Genomic DNA, 24,638 nt, shown 5'->3' with positions numbered 1-24,638 from the left:
ATGCCGAATATCTAGGCTCAATTTGTAAGTTTTCAAGTTCGGGACCTCTTTTGTTTCTGTAGTCGCCTACGCTATCCAAAAAAGTGAAATAAACTTGAACTTGAACTTGACCAATGGCTTATGGCTCATGGCTCACAGTGCCATATGATTTTCTTTGTGCATGAAAATAAATAATTACAATTTAAAATTAGCGTTACTCAAAATGAACAGGGGAAAGGATATACTTATGACATTTTATTATTTAACGTTGAGTCAGTCAGCATAAAGTGCTTCTATTTTACGGAACACTGAAAGCAAGGTCGACCTAGGGAATACAAAAGCTAGGTTTTATTCTGCTGGTGAATAACCTAGCCATACTGGCGCTGATATTGATTATATAAAATATGAGACTTAGATTGCGATCTTGTAAAATATTTTCAGCTCGAACATCAGGCTGTTTTGTAAGAACGTTGAAATCCCTATGAAATGACCCTACAATAACACGGGCACTTAAAAGTCTTTGAACGGGAAACGTTTAAACAAAGAAGTTAAGAATAACAACCAGTGTAAAAGGTTTGAACGGAAAGTGTTCGAGAAGATTAGAAGAATAATCAGTGGAAATGTTTGCACTCGTACGTTTTGGTGCGCTTTAGTACTAGTTCAGCCGGGGGACGTGTTCTTGACCACATGAAATGCGCACGTCCATGTACGTTCTTGCATATCGCAAGAAAATTCCTCTGTGAAACCTGAAAATTTATTTTGCACGTAGCAGTCTCTCCAAGCATGCGGAGGATAACCTTTGATTTACACCGTAAAACTGGCAGCCCAGTGGGACGTTGTGGTCGCGCGTACTTTGTGCACCTCTGAAAGATCTCCACTTACCAACGTGTTCCACCCAGGCTTCTGACTTTGTGCGTGCGCGTATCGTGTCCAAGACTCCCCTAAAAATTTCCTTGTCGTCCAGAGTGGGGACGTGTAGCATCACGTCCAATGCGTTTTCTGTGGAAACTGTCATAAATAAAGCGGGTATAATGAGAAGGCAAGCCCAAAAACGAAAATTTGTGAGTCGATCCACTCTGTGAAGGCTGATGAGCAGCGAAGGGTTTTAGCACACAACTTAGCGCTGAAACAGAGTTTAGGTGGAAGGCATGCGAAAATTTCGCTTCTCTAATGCGTTGACGGTGGTTTAAAAAGGAAAAATACATGCACGCCGATATTTTTATTTTCACTCTGTTGATCTTGAAAATGGTGGCTATTGATAAATAATTTGCTCCAATTCCATAACAAGGGATGAGCCGGATAAGCTTGTAATCTATGTGTTGTATTAACATTAAAACTGGACCGAATAACGAATAATCTACTCAAGTTGCTGATGTAAGTAATAAGATCAGGTCCAAATGAATGTTTGCAATGGCATGAGACCTCGTGGCAATATATATATATATATATATATATATATATATATATATATATATATATATATATATATATATATATATATATATATTGTTACGTGGCGGCAGGACACAGATGAGGCGAACGATGCGATGGGGTGAAGCGATCTATTCACATTATGTACATTGCGGCCATGACAGATTGCGCAAGGTGCGTGCCATTGCACTTCGTCGTCGTCGTCTTCGTCATCGTTCTTGTTTCAATGCACTGTGGGGCATTGTACACCTGAGCTCCGTAACATCACCCCGCGGGTCGAGAACGACCGTCCCGGTCGAGGCCGAGGCAATTTGAGGATTGCGATGCGAATGAGCAATGCGATGAAGACGTACAGTGAGGATGTGTCCTGCCACCCCAGATGACGATGATGTTCTTGATGCCTAGCCCCACAACAGCGATGTCTTGCTGGCAGAAGCGGTCTGTCTGAGGAACTCGAACCACGTCGGACGAGAGGGCTGGGGACGCGGGTTCTGTTCTTCTGGTCTCGGCATGTAGCGGCTCGTCTTCATCGGCTGGTCACGGGCTGTGGTCATGGGGCGGGGGACGTGGTCGAATGCTCGTCGCAGTGGGCTGGGGCTGCCCGACACGGCTGACGTTTCCTCGACGATTCCGCCCTGGCCGAGACGATGCGATGTGGAGGCCAGGATGGGGATGATACCCCGCACCTTCACCAAAATGTTACGTGGCGGCAGGACACAGATGAGGCGAACGATGCGATGGGGTGAAGCGATCTATTCACATTATGTACATTGCGGCCATGACAGATCGCGCAAGGTGCGTGCCATGGCACTTCGTCGTCGTCGTCTTTGTCATCGTTCTTGTTTCAATGCACTGTGGGGCATTGTACACCTGAGCTCCGTAACAATATTATATATATATATCTATCTATATATATATATATATATATATATATATATATATATATATATATATATATATATATATATATATATATATATATATATATATATATAAGATTAGTAGAGACAGAGACACTCGAGAATAACGTAGAAAATAGAAATAAATTTACTGGCGTTTCAGGAGGAGGACTTCCTTTTTTACTCTGAAGTAAGGAAGTCCTCTCGACGTGAAGGGGACCTTCTTTTTAACCCCCGGGCCGTGACTCGAGAGTCGAGAGCACAGGAAACAAAAATACCTTAACATAAATACCCCAGAAAGTGGAGGGGAAAATCGCTCCGCCGGTAGCGTAGTGGTTATCGCAGCAGACCGGTATTCTGGAAGTCGTGGATTCGGATTCCACCAGGCGGGCATTTTTTCTCCACTTTCTTTCTTTCTTTCTTTCGAAATTCTTTATCTGTTTCAATGACCTACCACATCGTGCCCTTTGCTTTCCAAGGTTTTCTTGACGGCCAACTCTTATTTCTGTCTTATTTTCAACGAGCCCCTCATTTCCCATTCTGATTCGCTATATATATATATATATATATATATATATATATATATATATTGCAGGAAAATATTTCTTGGACACCGGCAAGTCGTAGCAAAAAAAGAAAGACACACGTCGAAAAAAGAAAAGGTTTAACGTTTCGGCCGAGGGACCGGCCTTCGTAAGAATAACCTGTTTCTGACGAAGGCCGGTCCCTCGGCCGAAACGTTAAACCTTTTCTTTTTTCGACGTGTGTCTTTCTTTTTTTTGCTATATATATATATATATATATATATATATATATATATATATATTGTAACTATTGTAACGAAGAAGCGAGGTCCGGGTCAAGGGATTAAAGCTCGGGCCGAAATCCATGCGAAAGCAGGACAATCCCCGCGGACAATCCCCACGCATCAAGTGCGCAGCATACGCAGCGTGATCGAGTTCAGTTCTGGCTGCCCCTGCTTCTTCGGCTCCTCGAGCTTCTTCTGCCTCCGTCGCTTGATCCCCTCGGTTCCTTGGCTGTCTAAATAAACCCCACTACATTTTGGTGGAGGTGCTGGGTTCGAACTCAGCTCCCATCACCCTGGAACTTCGAAATCGGCGGCTTCCAACCCCAACCATGCCCGGTAACGACAACGCCACTCAACCGCAGCCGACGCCCTCGCCTGTGATCTGCTCTGGCGCGCTCCGGGAGCGGGATCCTGCCAAGTTCACCGGCACTGGCGACTATGACGCTGACGATTGGCTTTCGTCATACGAGCGCGTCAGCAACTACAACAGATGGGACGACCCGATGGAACTCAACAACGTGAGTTTTTCCCTCGAGAAGGTCGCAGAGCTCTGGTACAACAACAACAAGACCGGCATTCATACCTGGACGGACTTCAAAACGCGCTTTTTAGAAGCTTTTGATCGCCCTGCCGTGCGTAAAATTCTCGCCGAACAGCGCCTTCGCGGACGAGCCCAGCAGGTGGGAGAAAATTTCACCAGCTACATCGAAGACGTCGTGGACTTGCGTAGGCGGGTCGACCCCGCAATGACGGACGCCGAGAAGATCCGGCACATCTTGAAAGGCATCGACGACGGTGCTTTTCAGATGCTCATTGCGAAAGATCCGACCACGGTGAGTCAAGTTATAAGTCTATGCCAGAGCTACGACGAACTGCGCAGGCGGCGGGTCGTGGCCCGTCAATCTTTGGGACCAGTAAATACCGTGTCGGGCCACGCTCTCCCTTCGGAAAGCCCTTCCCTTTGGGCGAAAATACAAGATTTTGTGCGCGAAGAGGTGGCGCGCCAAATTTCTTGCGTGCCCCACGTTCAGGAGACGTCATCACCTCTAGCTCTTGCTCTTCAAACTGTTAATAAGGAGCAAATCGCCGAAGCGCTTCCGACAGCCGAACTTTCTGCTCACGACGCCGCACCGCTCACTTACGCTCAATCAGCGGCCCGAACTCCACGCCAGTTCTCCGCAATTCGTCGTGTGGGGCCAACGTTATCGCCGCTTCCTTCTCAGATGACGCCGCCAGTCGCCAATCCTTGGCGAACACCTGACAACCAGCCTATCTGCTTCGCCTGCCGCATACCGGGTCATGTTGCACGTTATTGCCCCCGTATGCCACTGTCTCGTCCCGACGCACTTCGTGCCACTGCCTACTCACCCCATCCCATGTCGATCTATGAGCCGCCGCCGCTTCGTCGTGCCGCACATCCTAGTCCAACTCCTGATCAGTTTGCGCCCACTCGTGCCGTTGACGCCAGCCGCCGTTCACAGTCACCACGCCGCCGCTCACTGTCGCCCATGCGTCGCCGCCCCGAAGATGTCCAAGAGGGAAACTAACGTGCGCAGTTCACGAGGCACGAACTGCGCACCCATCGAAATGCACAAGACCTCGATCGCCCCCAAGAAATGTCATCGACGTAACAATTGACAGTATACGCAAAGTCGCCCTCGTAGATACAGGAGCCGCTATTTCTGTGATAAGTGAAAAACTTTGTCGCTCATTGAAAAAAGTTACCACACCCCTCACAGGCCTTTCGCCTCGTACCGCAAGCGCTGAACAAGTCGAACCCTTTGCGACGTGTACAGCGCGTGTAGTTATTCAAGATGCCATTTACCCCATTGAGTTCGTCGTCCTGGCCTCGTGTTCCCACGACATTATCCTGGGCTGGGATTTCCTGTCTCGCCATCACGCGATCATTGCTTGTGCCCGTGCTGAGGTCGAGTTATCTGCTCAATATTATGAGACTTTGTGCGATGTTCCCGGTTCGTCGTCTTCCAGTGACAAAATCATCATCTCCGAAGACGCTCATATTCCGCCGTACACCTCTATCCTTGTACCTCTGTCGTGATACTCTACCTCCGATGACACGGTTCTGTTTACTCCATCCGAAGTATTCCTCCGCCGAAAAGACCTACCCCTTCCTTTCGCTGTTTTGGAGCTCCAGTCTGGCGCCACGTCAATGTGGATTACGAATCCGACCCCCTGCCCTTTCAGTTTGATGCGCGGCGAATCCCTCGGTAATATTGAACCCATAGCCTCCATTCTCTACTTCAACGATGACGAAAGTACATCTGCCCTGGACATCAACGCTCTCACCACTCCGTCCTCCCATGCCCATCCGCTACCGGCCGACGCTTTCGCCTCTTCATTGGACAGCAGCTTGACCTTAACGCAACGCACACAATTGCTCGCTCTGCTAAGGGCCTTCCATTATTCCTTTGACTCGAACCAAACTGCCTTGGGCCGTACGTCAACTGTCGCCCATCACATCGACACCGGCGCACAGCCACCTTTGCGCCAGCGTCCATATCGAGTATCACCATCTGAACCATATATATATGTCAGAAATAAGAATTGGCAGTCAAGAAAACCTCGGAAAGCAAAGGGGAGGATGTAGTTGGTCAAGATAAAGAATTTGGAAAATAAGAAAGTGGAGAAAAAATGCCCGCCAGGTGGGGTCCGAACCCACGACCTCCAGAATTCCAGGGTTCGAATTCCAGGGTTCAGAATCCCAGGGTTCGCATCCCACCTGGCGGGCATTTTTTCTCCACTTTCTTATTTTCGAAATTCTTGACCAACTACATCCTCCCCTTTGCTTTCCGAGGCAAAGCAAATGGGAGGATGTATAGTATCGCTAGGATGTATCGCTATATATATATATATATATATATATATATATATATATATATATATATATATATATATATATATATATATATATATATACAGAGAGAGAGAGAGAGAGTTGCTTTATTCGAAGAAAAACGAAAGTCGCCTCAGCCGATAACCGCCTCTCGGGTTGAGGGCGCCACAATGAAGACTGAGTCTAGGAGGAGGATGGACAGAAAAAAAGATAGAAAGGGAGAATAAGCTGACGGTTCACAAGCCGCGCAGCCGCGCAACTGGCAGCATCATAGCCGGTCCGAGAGTCCCGTCTCTTTTAAAAAGTCCAGCTTGATGTGTGACATTTCGGGAACAACAGGTTTGAAGAAATGCGTGAGGGCAGTCCCAGTTTTGCATACGACGCTCTCAGAGTTGATCGAGCCTGCGAATGTTCAGAGCTTAGAGCGTCGTTTGCGAAACTGGGGCTGCCCTCACGCACGAACACACCAGGACGTTGGTTTTCCATCCCATCGCTGTGCGGAATGCCTCGAGCTTCAAATACACGTGGCGCCTCGGAAGTTTTTGTTCGCTGACCTAGAAAAATACAGAGCACTAGCCCTACAAGTTTCTTTCAAAACAAAGCGTCGACGCTGTCAATAGTCTTAAGCGTTCGACGGAAATGGCTGAAAAAAGAAGATAGGGATATCAGGCAACTCATTAGCCGAGTGGCAAGAAAAAGCACGAGATACCTGGAAGGTTTAAAACGACATAAAATGGAGAATTTATCAGTGTAAATCAATCGTATTCTGCTTGCTCTTTCCGTGATTATGTAGCATATTTAATCCACTCGAAAAGCGCTTCGCATAAACGCTGTGAAACATGCAACGTCATCCATCGGTATGGGCTCATACTTATGGCGGTGTACTTTGGACCAGGCTAGATGATTTAGTCACAAGGGTTCTTATGCGCCCTGCTTTCCATATGGCGCTTTGCCTTGGAACAGCAAACCAATTACAACATTTGTTCGGTTCAGTTGCGAAACACTCTGTAGGTATTTAATTTCGTGATAGTTTCAGGGATTAGCGCGCTGCAGTTTTTACCGGTATTGAGGGCATGGTGCACCTGCTGAAGTTCATCTTAACTTGACTTTGCTGATAAGTTAATAGCAGCCTGAATAAACTCTATGCTGGGAAAAATTCTATGCTGGGAATGGTGCACCTGCTGAAGTTCATCTTAACTTGACTTTGCTGATAAGTTAATAGCAGCCTGAATAAACTCTATGCTGGGAAAAATTCCTGCAACAATAGGCAGGCCGGACAAACTTAAAATTTTAGGCTCACAGCACCTGCAAACTCATGACAAATTTATGACGCTGAACCATTTTGGAAATGTACATTTATTGTAATTCTTGTCTACAACTTTGACTATCATTTCATGGGAGTTCGCAGGTCATCGTCGATGCGGGCCGCGAATACAACTTTTTTATAGGAGCGGTCATTCGGCCAATCTCTGTGAGTCGGTAAGGGGAGATCCCAAAAGGGGTGAAGTGCATTTCAGCCCTTCGCCCTCACCACACGAACGTGATAGCGTATTGCGCCGCTACGAATAGATGTACGCACATGCAGTTGATGATAGCCTGCTAAGCGCTTAAAATCTCACAATTAAGTCACGCTTGCGACGTACCGAGACTGAGATACAGAGAGAGAAAAAGAGAGAGAGAGTGAGAGAGTGAGAGAGAGAGAGAGAGAGAGAGAGAGAGAGAGAGAGAGAGAGAGAGAGAGAGAGAGAGAGAGAGAGAGAGAGAGAGAGAGAGAGAGAGAGAGAGAGAGAGAGAGAGAGAGAGAGAGAGAGCAAGCTCTTTATTGGAAGAGGAAGCCGAAATGTTTGCCGGAAGTTCATGCTACTCGGCGGGGAAAGGAAGGAACGAAAAGGCCCGGAAACAAGCCAGAAAAAAAGAGGATCTCCCTAACGAATGCGGATCACCGCCCCACGTGCGGTGTGGAGCAATGTTACTAGTAAAAACCCGGCATTAGTGACCCGGCGTCGTGATGCTAAGACACCACGCTAATTGCATGATCGTTGACTGCTCAAGCCGTTAAAGCCGTTAAATTCAGCGCTGCGCACTGAATGAGAGCGCACACCTGCTCACGCGCTCGCTTGCCATCACGGCTAAAGAACCGATGGCTACAGCGGAAGATTACACGGCTTCAAGGAACGCTTCGCCGTAGGATGGGTGTGGCTCTTGCGCCGCTCGCATTTACGCCAAGCAGCAATTATTGCAGTGTTTGAGTTACGAACGACGCTTTCACTGCAAATGTATAAATGTTCGCCCGGAAGATTATAATTTCTTCATGGAGTCCGGCCAAAGCTCGTACAAGTGTTCATCGTTCGCAAGGCGTTCGTCCGTATCGCCTTCAGCGGACAAAGGGACCGAATTTGAATAATCGGAAGCTCACTCGGCTGAAATTGGAAAGCTAAGTACCCTTGACCACATCACTGAGCTCTCTACCATTCTAAACAGGCTGGATTTGTTGGAAACTGAAGTTAAATGCTTGAAAGCTGAAAACAGCCACCTGCGCTCGGAGCTGTTGCAACTTCGCGGTAACTTTCCACCTTTGCCTCCGCCGACTTCACGCCCCTTATCGAAAGTAGTTGCGGCTGGTAGGATGACTGCATCGCGCCCACACCCCTCCAATGCAGACAGCGCTGGTGCTTCGAATCGAATAAGCCAACATAACGTCGAGAAGCAACGTCAGGCACCATCATCAAAGAACGCCAGCGTCGACAGTGACCGCCCGGGTGTCGTCGTCGACGGTGCTAACGGTTATTCAAGCAGTGATCTTGCCAGCGGTTGTGGTGGTGGCACTTCGCCGACGGCCATTACGAAAGACGGTTTCAAGGTGGTGAAGTACCGACGTCGAGCAACGGCGTCATCTGGAACTTCCAAGTTGTCCAAGGTAAAGGCAACCGAAACCGATTTCCAAAGCTCTCTTCGTCTCTAGGCTTGATCCCAGGACGTCGATTGCAGACGTTCAATACTTGATAAAACCTGTCCTGGGTGACAAAACAGTCCAGTGCGTGAAGCTGCGTACGAAGTATGACTCTTACGCCTCGTTTCACCTTTCTGGTGATGACGAGGCATTTTCCGCTATGAACTCCCCCGATGTTTGGCCCGAGGGCTCTATATTCCACCATTTCTTCGGTAAACTTGATGAGTCCCATGTTGTAGAAGCCCAAAATGCCAGTCATGTACTCTAGATCAGCCACATCGGTCTATTATCAAAATGTCAGAGGCCTACGTACTAAGGTCAGTGAATTTTTTGCCAATGTTGTTGCTTCCTGCTTTGACATAATTTGCCTAACGGAGACATGGATATGCCAAGACCTATCCGACTCCCTATATTTTACAGATCGCTATACTGTGATTCGTCGTGATCGTAACTACGAAGCTACAAGACAGATGTTCAGAGGACGTGTCCTTATAGCCGTCTCAGGCGCGGTGAAGGCTACACGTAGGCATGATCTTGAAACCTATGATGAGTGTGTTTGGGTCGAGATCCAGGCTAACCGGTGCAGTTACCTTATAGGTAACTACTATTTTCCCCCCAAATTCGACAGCTCATCTTTTATTACACGTTTATCAATTTTAGTGGCTTGATTCAATACAATAACTTCAAAAAATGTGGCTGGTAACACCCTTGACACTATGCTATCAAATTTTTGTATCGGCAGTTTGGAAGCTGTAACGGAATCTCTTGTCAACATTGATTCATGGCCTATGTATTTAATCTTTCGCTCAACACTGGTGTCTTTCCAGAACTTTGGAAAAAAGGCATAGTCGCCCCATTTTTTAAAACAGGTGATGCTTGTAACCCGTCCAAATACCGCCCGATTTCTTTGCTTTGTGGCTTTTCGAAGGTTTTTGAAAGAATTGTGTGCAGGCGCTTCTCTACTCATCTGTCCAAGCTGTTGACAACTCAACAGCACGGCTTTGTGAGAGGGCGATCTGTTGAAACTAACCTCTGTTCCTTCCTGAACCACGGGTCCCCTGTGGTCTCAAACAGGGGTCAGGTGGACTGCATTTACTTTGATATATCAAAGAAATTCGACGGAGTCCATCCTGAATTACTCATACGAAAGATAAAATGCTATGGCTTCTGTCCCGCGCTCTGTAAATGGATGCTCAGTTATTTATCAACGCGCCAAAATTATGTCCATGTCCTTGATATTTTGTCCATACCGTTTTTCCCGACCTCCGGAGTGCCACAAGGGTCGGTATTGGGCCCACTGTTGTTTCTTGTTTCTATAAATGATGTTGTCAATTGTGTAAATTATGGAAAATTACTTCTGTTCGCGGATGACATGAAGCTGTCTTCTCAAATTCAGTCAACAGAGGACTGTGTAAACCTGCAAATGGATATTTTTGTCATTTCGCAGTGGTGTATAAAAAATTGTTTATCTCTACACACGTCTAAAACCAAAATTATTACTGTATCGAGGCAGAAGGCGCAAGTATTGTTTTCTTACAAGGTGGGCAACGAAGCTATTTTTCGCGTAAACGTTATCAAAGATTTAGGAGTTCTTATTGATAGTCATATTAATTTCAAACCGCATGTTGCGTCCCTTCGTAACACCGGTTTTAAACTACTGGGTGTAATTTCGCGCCTCACACGGAATTTCAAATGCCCGGATACCATCATCCACTTGTTTTGTTCTTTGGTGAGATCGCGTTTGGAATTTGGTTCTGTTGTTTGGAACCAGCTCCCAAAACCATATTCCCACCTAATAGAATCAGTCCAGAAGCGCCTGGTTCGAGTTATCTATGACAGATATTTCGAACGTAAGGTTTATTATGAATGCCATTCTCTTGTAAAGATAATAGGCATCACCGACCTAGAAAGTCGTCGATGTTATCGTGACGCCATGTTTTTATATAAGATACTAAATGGTCATTTTGACGCTCCCTATTTACGGCACAGCGTCAATTTACATGTCCCTCAGCGATTTACGCGCCATTGTACATTATTTTGCCCCAGTATGCCACATAGCAAATCACCTGCTGAACGCCTGCAAATTCTGTGCAATCGTATGTCAACAGACATTCATTTCTTCATGCCTCAACTTGTTTTTACTCGTACCTTAACAAATCTGTTTCTAATGCCATGACTTGCGGTTCTGCCTTCCATGCACGGTTATTTCACTGATAAATCTGTGCTCGCAATATCGGCATTTGCTTGTAGCTATAATACATTGGTGATGTTTTTAATTTTCACTTTATCACATTTTACTATCTGACTTGTGTATTGGACACGCAATAAAACATGAATGAATGAATGAATGAACGAATGAATGAATGAATGAATGAATGAATGAAAACCTCATGAAACGTGAAAACTGGAGGGACAAAAGACTTATGAACAACCTTCATCACGCTCAAATTATCGCATTTTTTATTGCAATGACTTAAGTGTTTTGCATTTTCAGCGTAGTCGTCGACAGCTACATTTAGACATAGCAAAAAATATTCAAGTAAACATAACAGTTACGAAGGGAATTGGTAGAGCCGTCAGGCAGCACCACGTAACATTTTGACTTAAGTACGCCGTCTCAATTTGACGCGACGGTGTTGCAACGAGGCAAATGGTTCACATCCGTACATTTCTTACCTACACAAAATATGCGTTATCCATAAGGGAAGTTGTTGCAGTCGAAGCTATACCCTCAGGTTAAAACTGCGACCACTGGTAATCATATATACGCTGATTTTTAAAGTTGGAGAGGGCTGTGAAACTACACAACAATATAAATTGGCCTGTCTCGGTCGACGGATCGGAGGTTTGTAGGGTTTAATTTTGCCGTATTCGCACTGCTGCGCCGTCTGTAGGGACTGTTGGAACTTAGCGCTCGGTCTACGAGCGCGAGATACGGGCGGCAGAATTATTTGGATTTCGTGGTCCAAACATTTCTTCCAACGCGTTATTTTTATCTCCAGCAAAAATCGAGAACACATCTAAAAAAAAAATGCTGAGCACGAGGTCGCGGGTTCGATTCCCGGCCGCGGCGGCCGCTTTTCTGATGGAGGCGAAAAGCAAAAACGCCCGTGTGTTCGAGATTTCGGCGCACGTTAAAGATCCCCAGGTGGTCAAAATTAATCCGGAGCCCTCCACTACGGCGCGCCTCATCGCCTGCGTTGCGTCGGCGCGTTAAACCCTACAATCATCATCATCATCATCTTTTAAAAATAGCACGGCAAATGCCAGTTTCTCATTGGTGTTCTTCGTGAAGTAAGCCTAATATCATGTTGCTCAACAATGTTGACAAATGTGGAGCATATTTCTACATTTAATAGCTGGCTAATGTTTTGCGATTATAAACAGCCCGCTCAAGAATTCTTTCCAATTTCACCAGCCGGCTGAATCGAGGGACAGGCAGAGATGCAGACCGACCGAAACTTTCGTGCTTGAGTCGCCCAAGAACGACTATCGTCTTAAAAGCGCTTGCCCGCAGTACTGGAGCTCGTGGCTCGGGCGGCGAGCCAAACCGTAACAAAACCGCCAACAAATGGCTCACCGACGGTGCGAACGAGTGCGTTGTTGACAACCGACGGCCAGATGCAAAGGGGAAGCCTCTAGCCATCACCATCATTGTCGCGGGAAAATCGGATCGATTCCAGCTAACCTCTGTTGACGCTGTCATGGGAGAACCCAAACAGGGGGACAGAGTGACAGGTGGGTTGGAGAAAAAGAAAGCAGTTCCCTGTCAGGGGCGACAGAAGGCTGACAGAATTGCTGCGAAGAGAGCCCGGCCAATTCTGTCATGTTTGGTTTCAATTATGGTTTGTATTCCCTACGTCGGTTTTCGGTGTTTTAAACGATTGTTTTCTGCTAAGTAGGTTTTGTCAGGTTAAGCACGTAAGGAAGAGGAAAAATGTGCCAGACGCGCATTTTTTTCCGAAACGGCCGGGGAACGTCGATTTCATGGAGTGCTTTAGTATTGTCGGACAGCACTTTAGGAACAGCCTATTGTTAACCTCAATATCCCACGTTGGGCGAGATTGCGGCAACAAATCAGAGAAGCCATGTTCCGAGAACCATGCGCCGCAATGAAACAACAGAAGTGGCGTGCTGGAATGAAACTGAAGAGGGCATGTACGCCCACCTGAAATGCGGTGCCCACTAAATGAGAGAAAAGCTGGCCGACGCTTCAGGCGTGCAAAATACCTCTACGATAACAATTCAGGAGAGAATGCATTCATACTCTGTTCTTTACGTAATGAAGATTGCCGAGGCATATTGCCTCGTGAGGATATCTTATGAGCACTTACGTGTGTTATCGTTTCAACAGATTACACTCATCTCGCACTGGTATGCTACAGATTCTGAATGTCCTGCCGTACGACCGCAATTATCGCCGGCAATTTTGTGTGGTGAAATGAAAACTGGAGTGGGTGTCCCTTCAAGTACCAATCCAAGTACTGTGCGAAATAGAGAGTTGATATGCGAGATTACGTAATCTCATCAAATTCATGCACTGCAGCATAAATTCCTTCTGTCGCCATTCTTGGGACGCCCTCCCAACTTTCGCCGAACTGCGTGCAAGTACAAGCTAGTGCAAGTTAAACCTGATCACTTGCTTTGTTCGCCCCAATACTTAAGCACCACTTTTTTCTATATCTTACAAAAGAAGCGTTAGAACAGAAGAAAAGCTACTTTCCGATTCTATAGTGGATGCGGCATTCTTATGAAAAATTTATTTAAATTGATTTTCAAGCATTTTGCGGTTGAGTTATCGTGGAAAAGGCAATAAAAATATGCAATCGGGCTTCAAAAACCATAGTACTATACATTGAGAACAGGGGAGTCTTCTTGGCTCCATTAGGAGCTCTTTTTGAATTTCTGCTTAGGATAATTTTCTTGGGCGCACCTGAAGGCACTCGCGATGTAAACAAGCTCTTCGTTGCTTTGCAAAGCGCCTCACAAGAAGGCTGCTCATATCTTCTTCACCGCAATGAATTGGTTCTTACTCTCAAAGGGGAAGGGGCAGATTTGACAGGGCTTGTAAGCCGCGGCTACTCGGTTAGGTACTAAAATGGCAAATATGGGAGTAAAAACATAAATATAACTGAAGTTATTTCGTAGGTTAGGGTAAGACGAAATGAAATCATTGTTTCGCATCTCTCAGTTTCATTTCGTTCACTTCTTCCATTCACTTTGTAGTTGACATCTGAAGACAAATCTTTCGCTGATCTCCTAATTGCCGTCTGAATTCATAATAGGCCAGCTACCAAAAGCAAAAAACAAAACTTCCGAGAACACTCACAGTCAAGCCAAAAGCAAACGCCCATTGGGAAAATTGATTTGGCTCACTTTCATTCGTGAAACAGCATGGTCGGGCTCAGTTTCGATACGGAATACGAACTGCGTACGCGTTTTCAGGGCGTTATCTCAACTATTTTCTTGCACCCCTTTTTTAGGGGAAAATTGTTGAGTGTTTCTTGTCAGTGCGGTTTTATCCGACTTTGTTTCGGTTTCTGGATCTGGCGCATTTCGAAAAACGCGCCTCATACTTCAGTGACCCGCATCACAAAAAGAGATGAGAAACACTGAAAGGGAGGAGAAAGTTGTGCAGCAACCAAAGAGCGGCCTAAGGATGAAACGTACGCTTTCACAGTCGGGACTGACAACATAACTGGAAACCACCTTCACACAGTAAACACCGGTTGAAAACTAGCCAAACCTGCCCTCCTCAATAGCTATACGAAAGGCTGTCGTACGCGAACCACAAGGAGTCGACGGCCGGAAGCAGTACTGGCAGGCTAGACGGTGATTGCAAGCGGGACTACATGGCGCATGGGAATCTCCAGAACAAACAGCGGAAAGGCAGCCAACAAGGTGAAATCCGAGAAGCGAGAGCAAATTATGATGAGTGGTAAAATCAGGGCAGCTTGATCATGCGCAGGAAGATTGAGAACCTCTTTCCAGCAATGCAAATAAAGCCCCGGGGAGGGCAAAGGAGTAATGCGAATTCCGTGGGCCGCGCCCCGTGGACGCCAGCAGCATGGTTCCTGCTTGAGACGCTAGAAAGGGAAGCGATATGATTTCACAGGGAAAGTTCTTTTACTCGGGGTCACGAAGAGGATTTAAAAGTGCCTCGAAAAAATAGCCTCAAAAGCTCCTAAAGCGGTCAGAACCGCAGTCACTTTGATCTCCACAACTCCACAATTGACATGGAGCCAGAAAATTCGCCATACTCAACAAGGCGATGCTACTACTTTTCGATGGCTTTTGTGGGAAAAAGGCAGACATTCCGAGAAACTTGCTGTTGTGCAGAAAAGCGACAGTTTCTGACAATTGAATACAAGAAAATGTGAAATATGCAGGGTTATAAGTGTTCCAAGAATACGAATCATCGTCGAAATTACTTTGTTGCACTCGGTATTTCACCCCTTTTGGTGCCCCCTGACATTCCTGCTCTATTATAAACCATCAGACACGCTTCCCACCATTTTCAACAAATCTTAAGCTCCCACGAACTGCCCAATCATCGCACTTAAAATCGAGTACGTTGCTTGAAGGCTTTGACAAAAGTGTTAGGTTATCAGGTGCCCGAAATGAAAAAAAAAAAACAAGTTAGAGCTGTGTTAGTGTGTTCTGTGTACGTTGGTGGATTAGGTGACTCCTTGTGCCTCATTCTCAGTATTTACATATCGTCCCCACCTCCCTGTTTGCCTTTCAGTTTTGTGGTCATGATTGAAATGATCGGAAGGGCCGTGTAAGCCACTGTTTCTGCAGCACATGGTGTCAGAAGATCCCGCAAATGTATAAAATATTCCGCGCGAAAAGGAGCCAGAGGGCAGCAAAGTCGCCACACTGAAAGCTCGGCCGCCACAAGCCGGGGTCCGTTTAGTGAGACATCACCAAACGTGGCAAATTTGCTCATGACTACTGCGGTGCATCAGCAACCCTAATCTGCGCCTTCCCTCGATGACGTCGCATGGTTTGCCGTTAGCTCCACATCGGTTTTTACACAGTGTGCATAGCGAAACGGCAGTGGCGGTGAATTAAAACCGGTCGTAGTTGTATTTCGTATAATCCAGGTTGAAAATTGAGCCGTTATTACTTCTGTTCCCCTAAAAAAGGTTGTATTATGTTTTGTACAACATATGCCATCGAGTAAGGATTGTTAAAACAACCAGTCACGTAAGATTTCGATCAAACAACATTTCACAAGTAATTGGCTTCTGAGAAACTGCCTTAGGTTTCTGAGAAACTGCCAACGTTACTTCCAACGAACGAAAAAACTGCTCACATACACAGCACGTTGTCTTCAAACTTAGCGACTCCTGTGGAAATACGCGACTCTGGCCAATTACAACCTACTCCTACTAGTAGTAGTAGTATAAACGTTTATTTGCCAAAAATGGCAAAGGATTGGAGGATGATCTCCTCTGTTGGTCTTGAGGTGATCGCCCCCTTTGGTTGGCGTCCCTAGTCCGGGATGCCATGGCCTGCCGCAGCACGAAGAGCCCGGTTCACCAGACCACGCTGGTTCTCCAGGACCGCGCTGGTCAGCACGGCCTCCCACTGCTCCGGTGATGGCGCCAGGACCTCCGGTAGTTCCTTGACGCCCTTACACTTCCACACCATGTGGTATAGGGTGTTGGGCGTTCCGCTGCAGAACAGGCATCCGAAGCTGTATAATGTGGGGTACATCATATGAAATTGTATGGCATGTGCGAAGGAATCGTAGTTGTGTTGATTCTTCCCTGGTGAGCTTTGGATGTGGAGGTGGGTATTTCCTTCTTGTAAGCCTGAGGTGTTCTAAGATGTCTTTGCTTTGTTTGCAATGGGATGGCTGTGTGGCATCCCGGGCAAGACGTGTGTTCCCGTCAAGGCAACTGCCGGAGTGGGAGGTCTCGGGCTACGGCGTCGGCCGCTGCGTTGCCTTCTAGGGACTCGTGCCCCGGTATTCACATGATGTTTATGTCTAGTGAGTTTCGGCGAGCTTGGAAAGTCTAGGATAATATTCGAAGCGTCGCTTTAGAAATTCGTCTTTTTTGGTACTTCCTGCAGGCCGCTTGCGAGCCCGTGAGCTCTGTGATTCGCTCTTTGGTTTCCGGCGCTGTGGTGACGGCAAGCGCAACCGCTGCCTCCTCCGCCGAGTCCGTGTCTCCCGTCTTGATTGTCGCCGATGATTGGTGGGAACTTTTGAAGTCTACAGCGCTTATTGTATGGACTCGTTTATTTGTTTGGCTTGGATACACTGCCACATCGACGTATCTTGAGTTTTGATCGTTTCTGTAGGATCTGTGGAGTGCTTTCGCTCTGGCTTCATGACGCTTCTTGTGGTAGACGGGGTGCATGTTTCGTGGGATACTTGCCACTTCTATGTGCGTGCTTAAATCGAGGGGGATGCGTTGTTTTCGGTTTTCTGTTTCTATTGGGCCCTGATAGTTTAGGCGGCCCAAGGTAGCTCTGCCCGTTTTTGTAAGCTTGAGTCGTTCCAGTTGGCTTGCCCTCTACGCTTCTGTCAGTTCGTCCCACGTATTATGCTAGATCACTGAGCCTTGGGGTGTTCCTTTTGCTGGTACGTCGAATTTTTCGCTTTGTAGGGTTCCTAGGCTTATAGTTGCCGTCCGTGAGGAGAGAAAGCCCCTTACATAGTTATAGGCTTTCTCTCCACATAGAGGTTCCTGGAGATTTTCGAGTATGGCTGTATACGACACATTGTCAAACGCTCCCTTGACGTTTTGGTTAATGGCGCTTTTTTGCGTGGTACTCAGGTTGTCCATCACTTCTTTAATTTGTAAAAGGATATCTTGGGTTGACAAGTGGGGGCGAAAGCCATACATGGAGTCCGGAAATCCCCCTCTGTCTTCTTCGATATGGCAGGTGAGTCTATTGAGAACCATGTGCTCCATTATTTTACCCAAGCACGACGTCAGTGATATGGGTCTGAGGTTAGATATTTCGATGGGTTTGTTTGGTTTCGGAATCATTGTGACGTCGGCATGTTTCCAAGTGGCCGGCAGCCTGCCTTGCTCCCACACATCGTTGATTTTTGTTAGTATTGTGTTCTCCATATCTTCGTTTGTATTACGCAGTAATTTGTTCTTCACCTTATCACTTGCCGGCATGGTATTTCTTGTGAGTTTGGCCAGAGCGGCGTCCAGCTCACACCTGGCCAATGGTCTCTCTAACTCGTGGTTTGGGGTCCCTCTGCACTCCAGATTGGTAACGGCGGGTGGCGCGGACGTGGTGCTATTATTTCCAAAGAACTTCTCTTTCGTCGCTTGCAGGACGTCCTTTTCTGTCCCTTGGAAATTGTGAATAAGGTGCGCGACGTGTTTTCTGGTAGATAATTTGGATTCGTTGTTTTGAGACATGAGGGATCTCAGGATACTCCAAGTTCGTTTTGTACTAAGAGTCCCTTGTAGCCTGTCACATAGTTGATTCCAGTTCTGTCGAGACAATTGATCTGCGTATTCTTCCGCTTGCTTTGTTAGATTTGCAATGCGGAGTGGTAGCTTCCTATTGCACTTTTTTTTCTTCCACCTCCGGCTGATGCTGCGGCGGGCCTCCCAGATGTTCTACTACTAATAAAATTTAGGAACTGCTGCCTGGGTACTGTCAGATAGCGGGCAAGCGGGCACCAGTACGCGCAAATTCCAGATGGAGGAGCGCTCAGAAACGCCTCGGCCAAGACGAGCAATAGAGAATGACGTTAAATCAAGCTAGATCCCCGCAACCGTGCATCAATGCCTATAAACGGTCTGCCGTGAATGAGACGCTTGTCACTTGCGGACGGTAATGCGAACAAGTCCCCTTCTTGCTCTCCATCATCTTCTTATGCAGCTGAAGTATCGTCTTGTTCTTCTGGTACATGCCGCTATTTTATCAGATCAGCTCGAGAAAGAACCGCTCGCCAAACAAAATATAGCCAACCCGGAGAGTAGCACCCCACGTGGTCCGCATTTGTATTCGTAAATGCCAACGATGATTTGCAAAGGAAAACTCCGTTTCTAACATACATTATCTCAACGACAAAGTAGCACATCTAGGTGCCGGAAAGTTTCTAAGTGTACATGCAACCACGACGTTTGATTTGAGGTATTAATTACAAAATGCCTACCGTTCATCTCATTGTGTCCGAAATAATTGAAAGGTTTGCTCGCTATTTGTTTTGCAATGACACTGCGATGGATAAGACATCAAACAAAATACAGCTTCGAAAAGTACACAAGAAAAATCTACGCTTAGTAGACAACGTTTTCTAGGAAAATCTTCAAAGCATAATTACCTTGACGTCAAGATAAGCGGCAGTAAAATATTTGCTTATAGGCTCCCATACGTTTGCTGAAAATACGATCTCAAGAAATCACTTCTTTTGACACCGTGCTCCCTATAACAGCGCATCTCGATAAACCCGCGTTCGGGTTTCCGCGATGCGAAAATTCAGCCTTTCCACAGCGGAGCTGTTTAAGCCGGGCTTCTATCCGTGCCCAAAACTCGGCGTAGCTAAGTGATGAGGAGTACGAATGTTGTGCCAAGAAGGGCGAGGGAAAGTGGTGAGGAGGCAGGGAGCCGACGAGCAGGTGTGGGGAGTGCGCACCCCAAGACAACAAAAAAAACGCGCCTCGAGGTCACATTTCTAACTTCGGTCACTCGCGTTCTGACATCGGCGTCTGCCGATTGCACTGTCATTTTTTCGCTAAATGCCGGTTTTCGACACTACATAACAATGGGCAAACAGAAGAGGCACAAACCACACGTCGGCTACCAGGCTGACGTATGCTGGGAATGTCGTTTACATTTCTTTAAGCGCCATCAACCCTTGACAGGCATTCAGGAATTCCGCTATCATCGCATTCGGAGCGCATGGCATTTTCTTAGCGCTTATGCCACGGTCGTTGGCTTGTGCCTTATGCTGAGTTGAAGGGGACAGATGTTTGCGTGGGGTTGCGCTCAGCGGCATTAGTGTTCAATGTACCGATAAAATGGGCAGACCTATGAAAAGCCAAGTTAAAGCTACTGAAGACCACCGGCTCCGCTGTTTCCTCAGTTTTTGTACCTCATTTGTGAAGGAGGCCGAATTTTTATGTTAAATTATTTTTGTACAAAATATCCTAATACGCCGTTTCGTAAACTCTCGCGTGCGATGTCTTGTTTGGACTAACGAAACCATTTTGCCCGACTTCCTATGGGGGATGGCATTTGTGTAGTTTGTTGTTCTTATAAAGGTGTGTCGTGTAGAAGAGCATTTTTTTTTTTCAAGTTCAGAAACCGCTTCTGGCTTCTATAAATGGCAAGTCCACTTAGGTGGTGGTATAACACCGTCTTTTTCTCACTGCCTTCAGCTTTTTCCTTTCGCGCTAAAAAACACTTATTTAATATTTGAATGAGTGATTTAATAATGGAATAATAAATATCTTGAGCATGCTATAAAAATGTAATGCCTGGACTATTACGCGTTGGCCAGAAGATGAATGTTGCAAAAGTTACCCCGATGAACACATTTGCGAGGCTAAATCACGTACACAGAGCCTATTTTGCGCCTCCATTGTTAAAAAGAGACGCGATGTCATCATTTTTCACAAGCGAACCTGTACACATTGAAAAACAGAAAGCGTTATTCAGAAAGTCGTAACACCGGCTTCAAGCATTTGCGAAGGGAATGCCACCATCACTGCATGGGTTAGATGCACCCCATCCAGGCGACAATTTTCGTTCTAGTGTTTGGCAAGCGCTCTTCGAAAGCGTTGACATACCTTGTCTCCAAAGATGCCCAAGTAGTTTTGTGGCAACGTCTGCACCAGCCTGGTACTTTCGTTGTTGAGCTATTCCTGACGTCTTCAAGTCCAGAAGAAGGAACGACACTTTCCCTTTATACTTCCCGCCATCTAAAATGAAAAATAGAACATCTACATGCAACTGCTGCTTGTGTCTTTTATGAAAAAAGAAACCAACAGAAAAATACTTCAAGAGTTCAATTTGAGGTCGGTATTTTTGCATTTCATTATACGCCCAAAGTGTAGGCGTAAATGCATCTTCAGTCATTCACTCCTAGGCCTATTGCCTCTTCAGTCATCATTTAAAAAACAAGCCCTCTACTGCTCTCGCCTCAGTGCCTTTAAACGAAGTAGTGTTTGAGGATTTAGGTTCGATTACATTCCCAAATCTTTTCAAGGGAGGCTATAATCTGTTCGTGTTCTGCTGCAGCACAGCTTGGGAGTTCTGATGCTGTAAATACGGAACACCTCGACCAGCGACCTAAGGCTCGCTGTGAAGCCAGCTTTACAGCAAACCAGGCCATATTTGATGCGGAAACGACCGTCCTTCTTTCCCCCTACGTAGCAGATGCGGGGGCGGCACGCAAAAGCTGTCCCCAGAAAAGCAGAAGTGATGTCACCTGTGGGAATCGCACGCGCAGTAGCGCTCACTGCTGTCAGCCGGCGCTCAGCGAAGGGTTACGTCACGTGTCTTGCCGCACCGAATCGCAGAAAGTAAAAACACGTGCATTTGTCCAACAAATGCGTCAGCATAGAGGCACGCATCAGCGCGCACCCGCTTTCTCCGTTATCACTTGAATATTGTGATAGCTGAGCTGTCACTTCGACAGAGGGAGAGAGAGAATAAATTTTAATTAATCCAGAAAATGCTTGAGAGAGGCGTCCTCATTCCAGGATGCCCTGAGCTCGGGCCACGTCGACAGCCCTTTCGATGAGGCGCAGCTGATCTTCGAGGCCGGAGCTGGCCTAGGCTCTCTCCCAAAGCTCTGTGGAAAGGTGGATGTTAGGGGCGTCTAGGCTGGACTTGTCGCAGCCGCCCACTATGTGTCTGAGAGTCCCGGGCTCTCCACAGAAGCGGCAAAGGGGAGAAACGTGTGTCCGGTCAGAGAGGTGTAGTCTGGTGGGATGCGGGAAGGTGTTGACCTGCAGGGCACGCAATAATCTTTCCTGATCTCTCGGTAGCGATGGACAGCCTATAGTGTTGCGTGATTTCCTCGTAGGTGACAAGAGGTTGCATGCGCTCGGGCTCGTCTTCGGATTCACCAGCGCTGGCTCGGCTGGTCAAATCTCGAGCCACGAGGTTGGCGATCTCGTTGCCGGGGATTCCGCTATGAGCTGGTGCCCATACAATCCTCACTGGACTTCGAATCAGGTCGCTTGGATATCGAACATTTTATTGCGTTGTCTTATGCAAATGTTCGTTGTTTTTGTATGAAAAGCAACTGAGCAGTGTTGTGTAGAGCAGGACTTACTTATGACGAGGACACCATCAGTCGCTTTGGCGTGTGTTCCTTTTGACAGAGCCATGGCCAAGGGAAAGGTTGGCCGCCTTGCTAGCGATTGGAAATGCAACAAAGCAGTGGCCCTTTTTTTATTAATAACATCGCGCCACATAGTAAAAAATGCTGAAAGAGTGTAGCTTTTCGGTGGCATCTTTAGCTGCCGTCGACGTCACGCCACTGCTGGTGTTGCAGAATAAGTGAAAACCTCGAACGGAGCCAGCTCGGTCGACATTCTGTTAAAACGCAGTTTACTTGAAAGCAAACGTATAGCTCACATTTATTCATCTTGTACTATTCGCATGCTTATATCAAAGTTGCCGTCTTCAGGAGGAGCAGCAACTACATTTCGTTGCACAACTGCTCGAAAATTTCAGCCTTTGAATCATAGCATTCAGGTGTACTTTACACCGAAAATGTCTTCTCGGTTTCTCAGACTACTATACATTTTTTTATGGGACTAAAATTGCATCAAAGCGGACTCAACAGAACTTGCCTTATTTGAAAGCCGTATTGCCCAATAACAACGACCATCCCTTTTTTTTAACCTTTTTTTTTTCTTTTCAGCGTTAGTACTGCACGCGTGTCGTCTCTCGGAACCGCGCAAGACGGTTGCAGGTTACAATAGAAGTCGTGGGAGGGCGCAAGCGAATCAACCCCTGCGTTTGCGGAAACTTGCTTTGTCAGCCGCACACGGCCTCCTCGATTTACCAGTCCTGGACGGTCCGCGGGCAGTCCGAGGACTGCGTTCGGACCGGACGTCCCATAGGAATACATGGGAAAATCGAACAACAGATCGTGTCTCGGGCAGTCCGCGGACGATCCGGGACTGACCGAGGCACGGTCAAGGAGGCCCATAATTGCCATATTAGCATGAATCAAAGCGTTGCATTTGGGAAAACCTACTTTGCTAGTTCTATGTTTGCTATTTCCGTATTCAACACGATCACATCCCACTGTAGGCACAGCGCATGTTTCTTGCACGCGTCTCTAGGCCGAAGGCCACGGCACATTCGCAGGTCCCGCTTTAGTCAGAGTCATTCAGGTGTTATGGCGTATGAGTTGAGCGCTCCTGTCGCATTTCGGAAGCCTGGGCTTTTACTGGCGCCCGCACACAAATGGAACTGAATTTCTTCTCAGTTGAGTACTTGGGTTGTAGGAGCTTCTCTAATAAATTTGGCGTCGCTCCTGGTATGTGCCGAGCCCTCTAGGGGCTCGCCTTGACGTCGTAGCTCGCTCGCTAGACGCAAGCAGAGCCACCGGCGTTCCGTTGTAGCGGCTGTCATCATGACGTAACTCAGAGGCCTCGAAAGACAAGCGGTTTATACAGTCATAAGAAAGAGAGATAAACACTTTATTAAAATCGGGCCCTGTTAGGCGGGGCGGGTGGCCAGCAGCCGCAGCTGCTCAGCGACCTTGGCTGCTCTGTCCGTCAGGGCTTGTTGCGTCGTCAGGTCAGAGCAGCCCAGCGCCGCCTCCCATAGCTCCGGGGTGGTGATTCGGGGTAGGGGGTCGTCGGGACAGGCCCACATGTGGTGCTGCACAGTGGCCTTCGCGCCGCATGATGTGCAGTTGGGGGAGGAGAATAGGGAGGGGTGAATACGGTGAAGGAGAGCTCTGTTGGGTAAAGATTCTGAAACTCATGAACCGCTGGCGCTTGTCATACATCTCCCCGTTGTTTAGCGCAAAGAAAACTGTATGTAAATTTGATGCAAAATATTCGTAATTAACCGGCAGCGCCGGCGTTAGGAACGCTCGCTGGTTTAGCTTTTACGATAGTAAGCGAAAAAAGTGTCAGTGCAACACCGGCACGTGCGGGAGGAAAAGCAAGCACAAAGAGAACAGAACTCCCGCTGGCGCAGTTTCAGGCAGGGGAGCGCGAGCATTGCGAAGGCGGGAAATTGGAATTGCATTGGGTGGTAGCAGTGAGCGGATAACGACGCTACAACCCATTATTGTGAATCACTGCTCTGCACTGCCGACAGCTTTCACATTGAGTGAAATGGCTTTAATTTTTTTGCATGTTTTTATCCTGTGAGCCATTGGCTGTTTTGTGTGCCACCCGTCGGCTTATTTGGTGGAGATCCGTACGCCATTTTGTGTGCCTTCTCTTGGCGACCATGACGAGAGATTTTCGAGTTTACTGTTCAGTAATGCTTTCCCTTATAAAAAATTTGCGACGGTAATGTTGAGTTGTAGAAGAATGGAAGTACTAAAACGTTTTGTCGAACTTTTTCAAGTGGGAGTGGCTTCACATTGCCACATTGTTTACTTGTGTTTTGTTTCCGGTGCCTTCCCGCGTCTTCCAGCTGTCTGGTGTTAAGGGAAGCACGCGTTTCCTGCCTCTTGCGTGCCGCATCGCTAATCTTGTTTTTATAGGAAAGGGGTGTTCCTTCGCGGTCACACTCTTCTACTGTTCT

At 47.0% G+C, this 24,638-nt stretch overlaps 1 protein-coding gene across 1 annotated transcript in view; it reads right to left on the bottom strand.

Moving 5' to 3' along the window:
- The window catches only part of LOC144160977 (dermonecrotic toxin SPH-like), a 31,600-nt gene that overhangs the window by 1,024 nt on the left and 5,938 nt on the right, over nt 1-24,638 (bottom strand). Inside the window, exons 2-3 of the mRNA XM_077692044.1 lie at nt 20,699-20,830; nt 862-987 (exon numbers count right to left, since the gene is read on the bottom strand). Coding sequence (XP_077548170.1) covers nt 862-987; nt 20,699-20,830 — 258 coding nt within the window. The remainder of the gene's footprint in view (nt 1-861; nt 988-20,698; nt 20,831-24,638) is intronic.

This window comes from Haemaphysalis longicornis, unplaced genomic scaffold, assembly GCF_048455015.1.
Source record: "Haemaphysalis longicornis isolate Haplotype H1 unplaced genomic scaffold, Haemaphysalis longicornis Haplotype H1 scaffold_11, whole genome shotgun sequence".
In the NCBI taxonomy this organism is placed as follows: Eukaryota; Metazoa; Arthropoda; class Arachnida; order Ixodida; family Ixodidae; genus Haemaphysalis; species Haemaphysalis longicornis.
The sequence above is the reverse complement of the archived record's forward strand: the minus strand, read 5'-3'. Positions and strand labels throughout refer to the sequence as shown.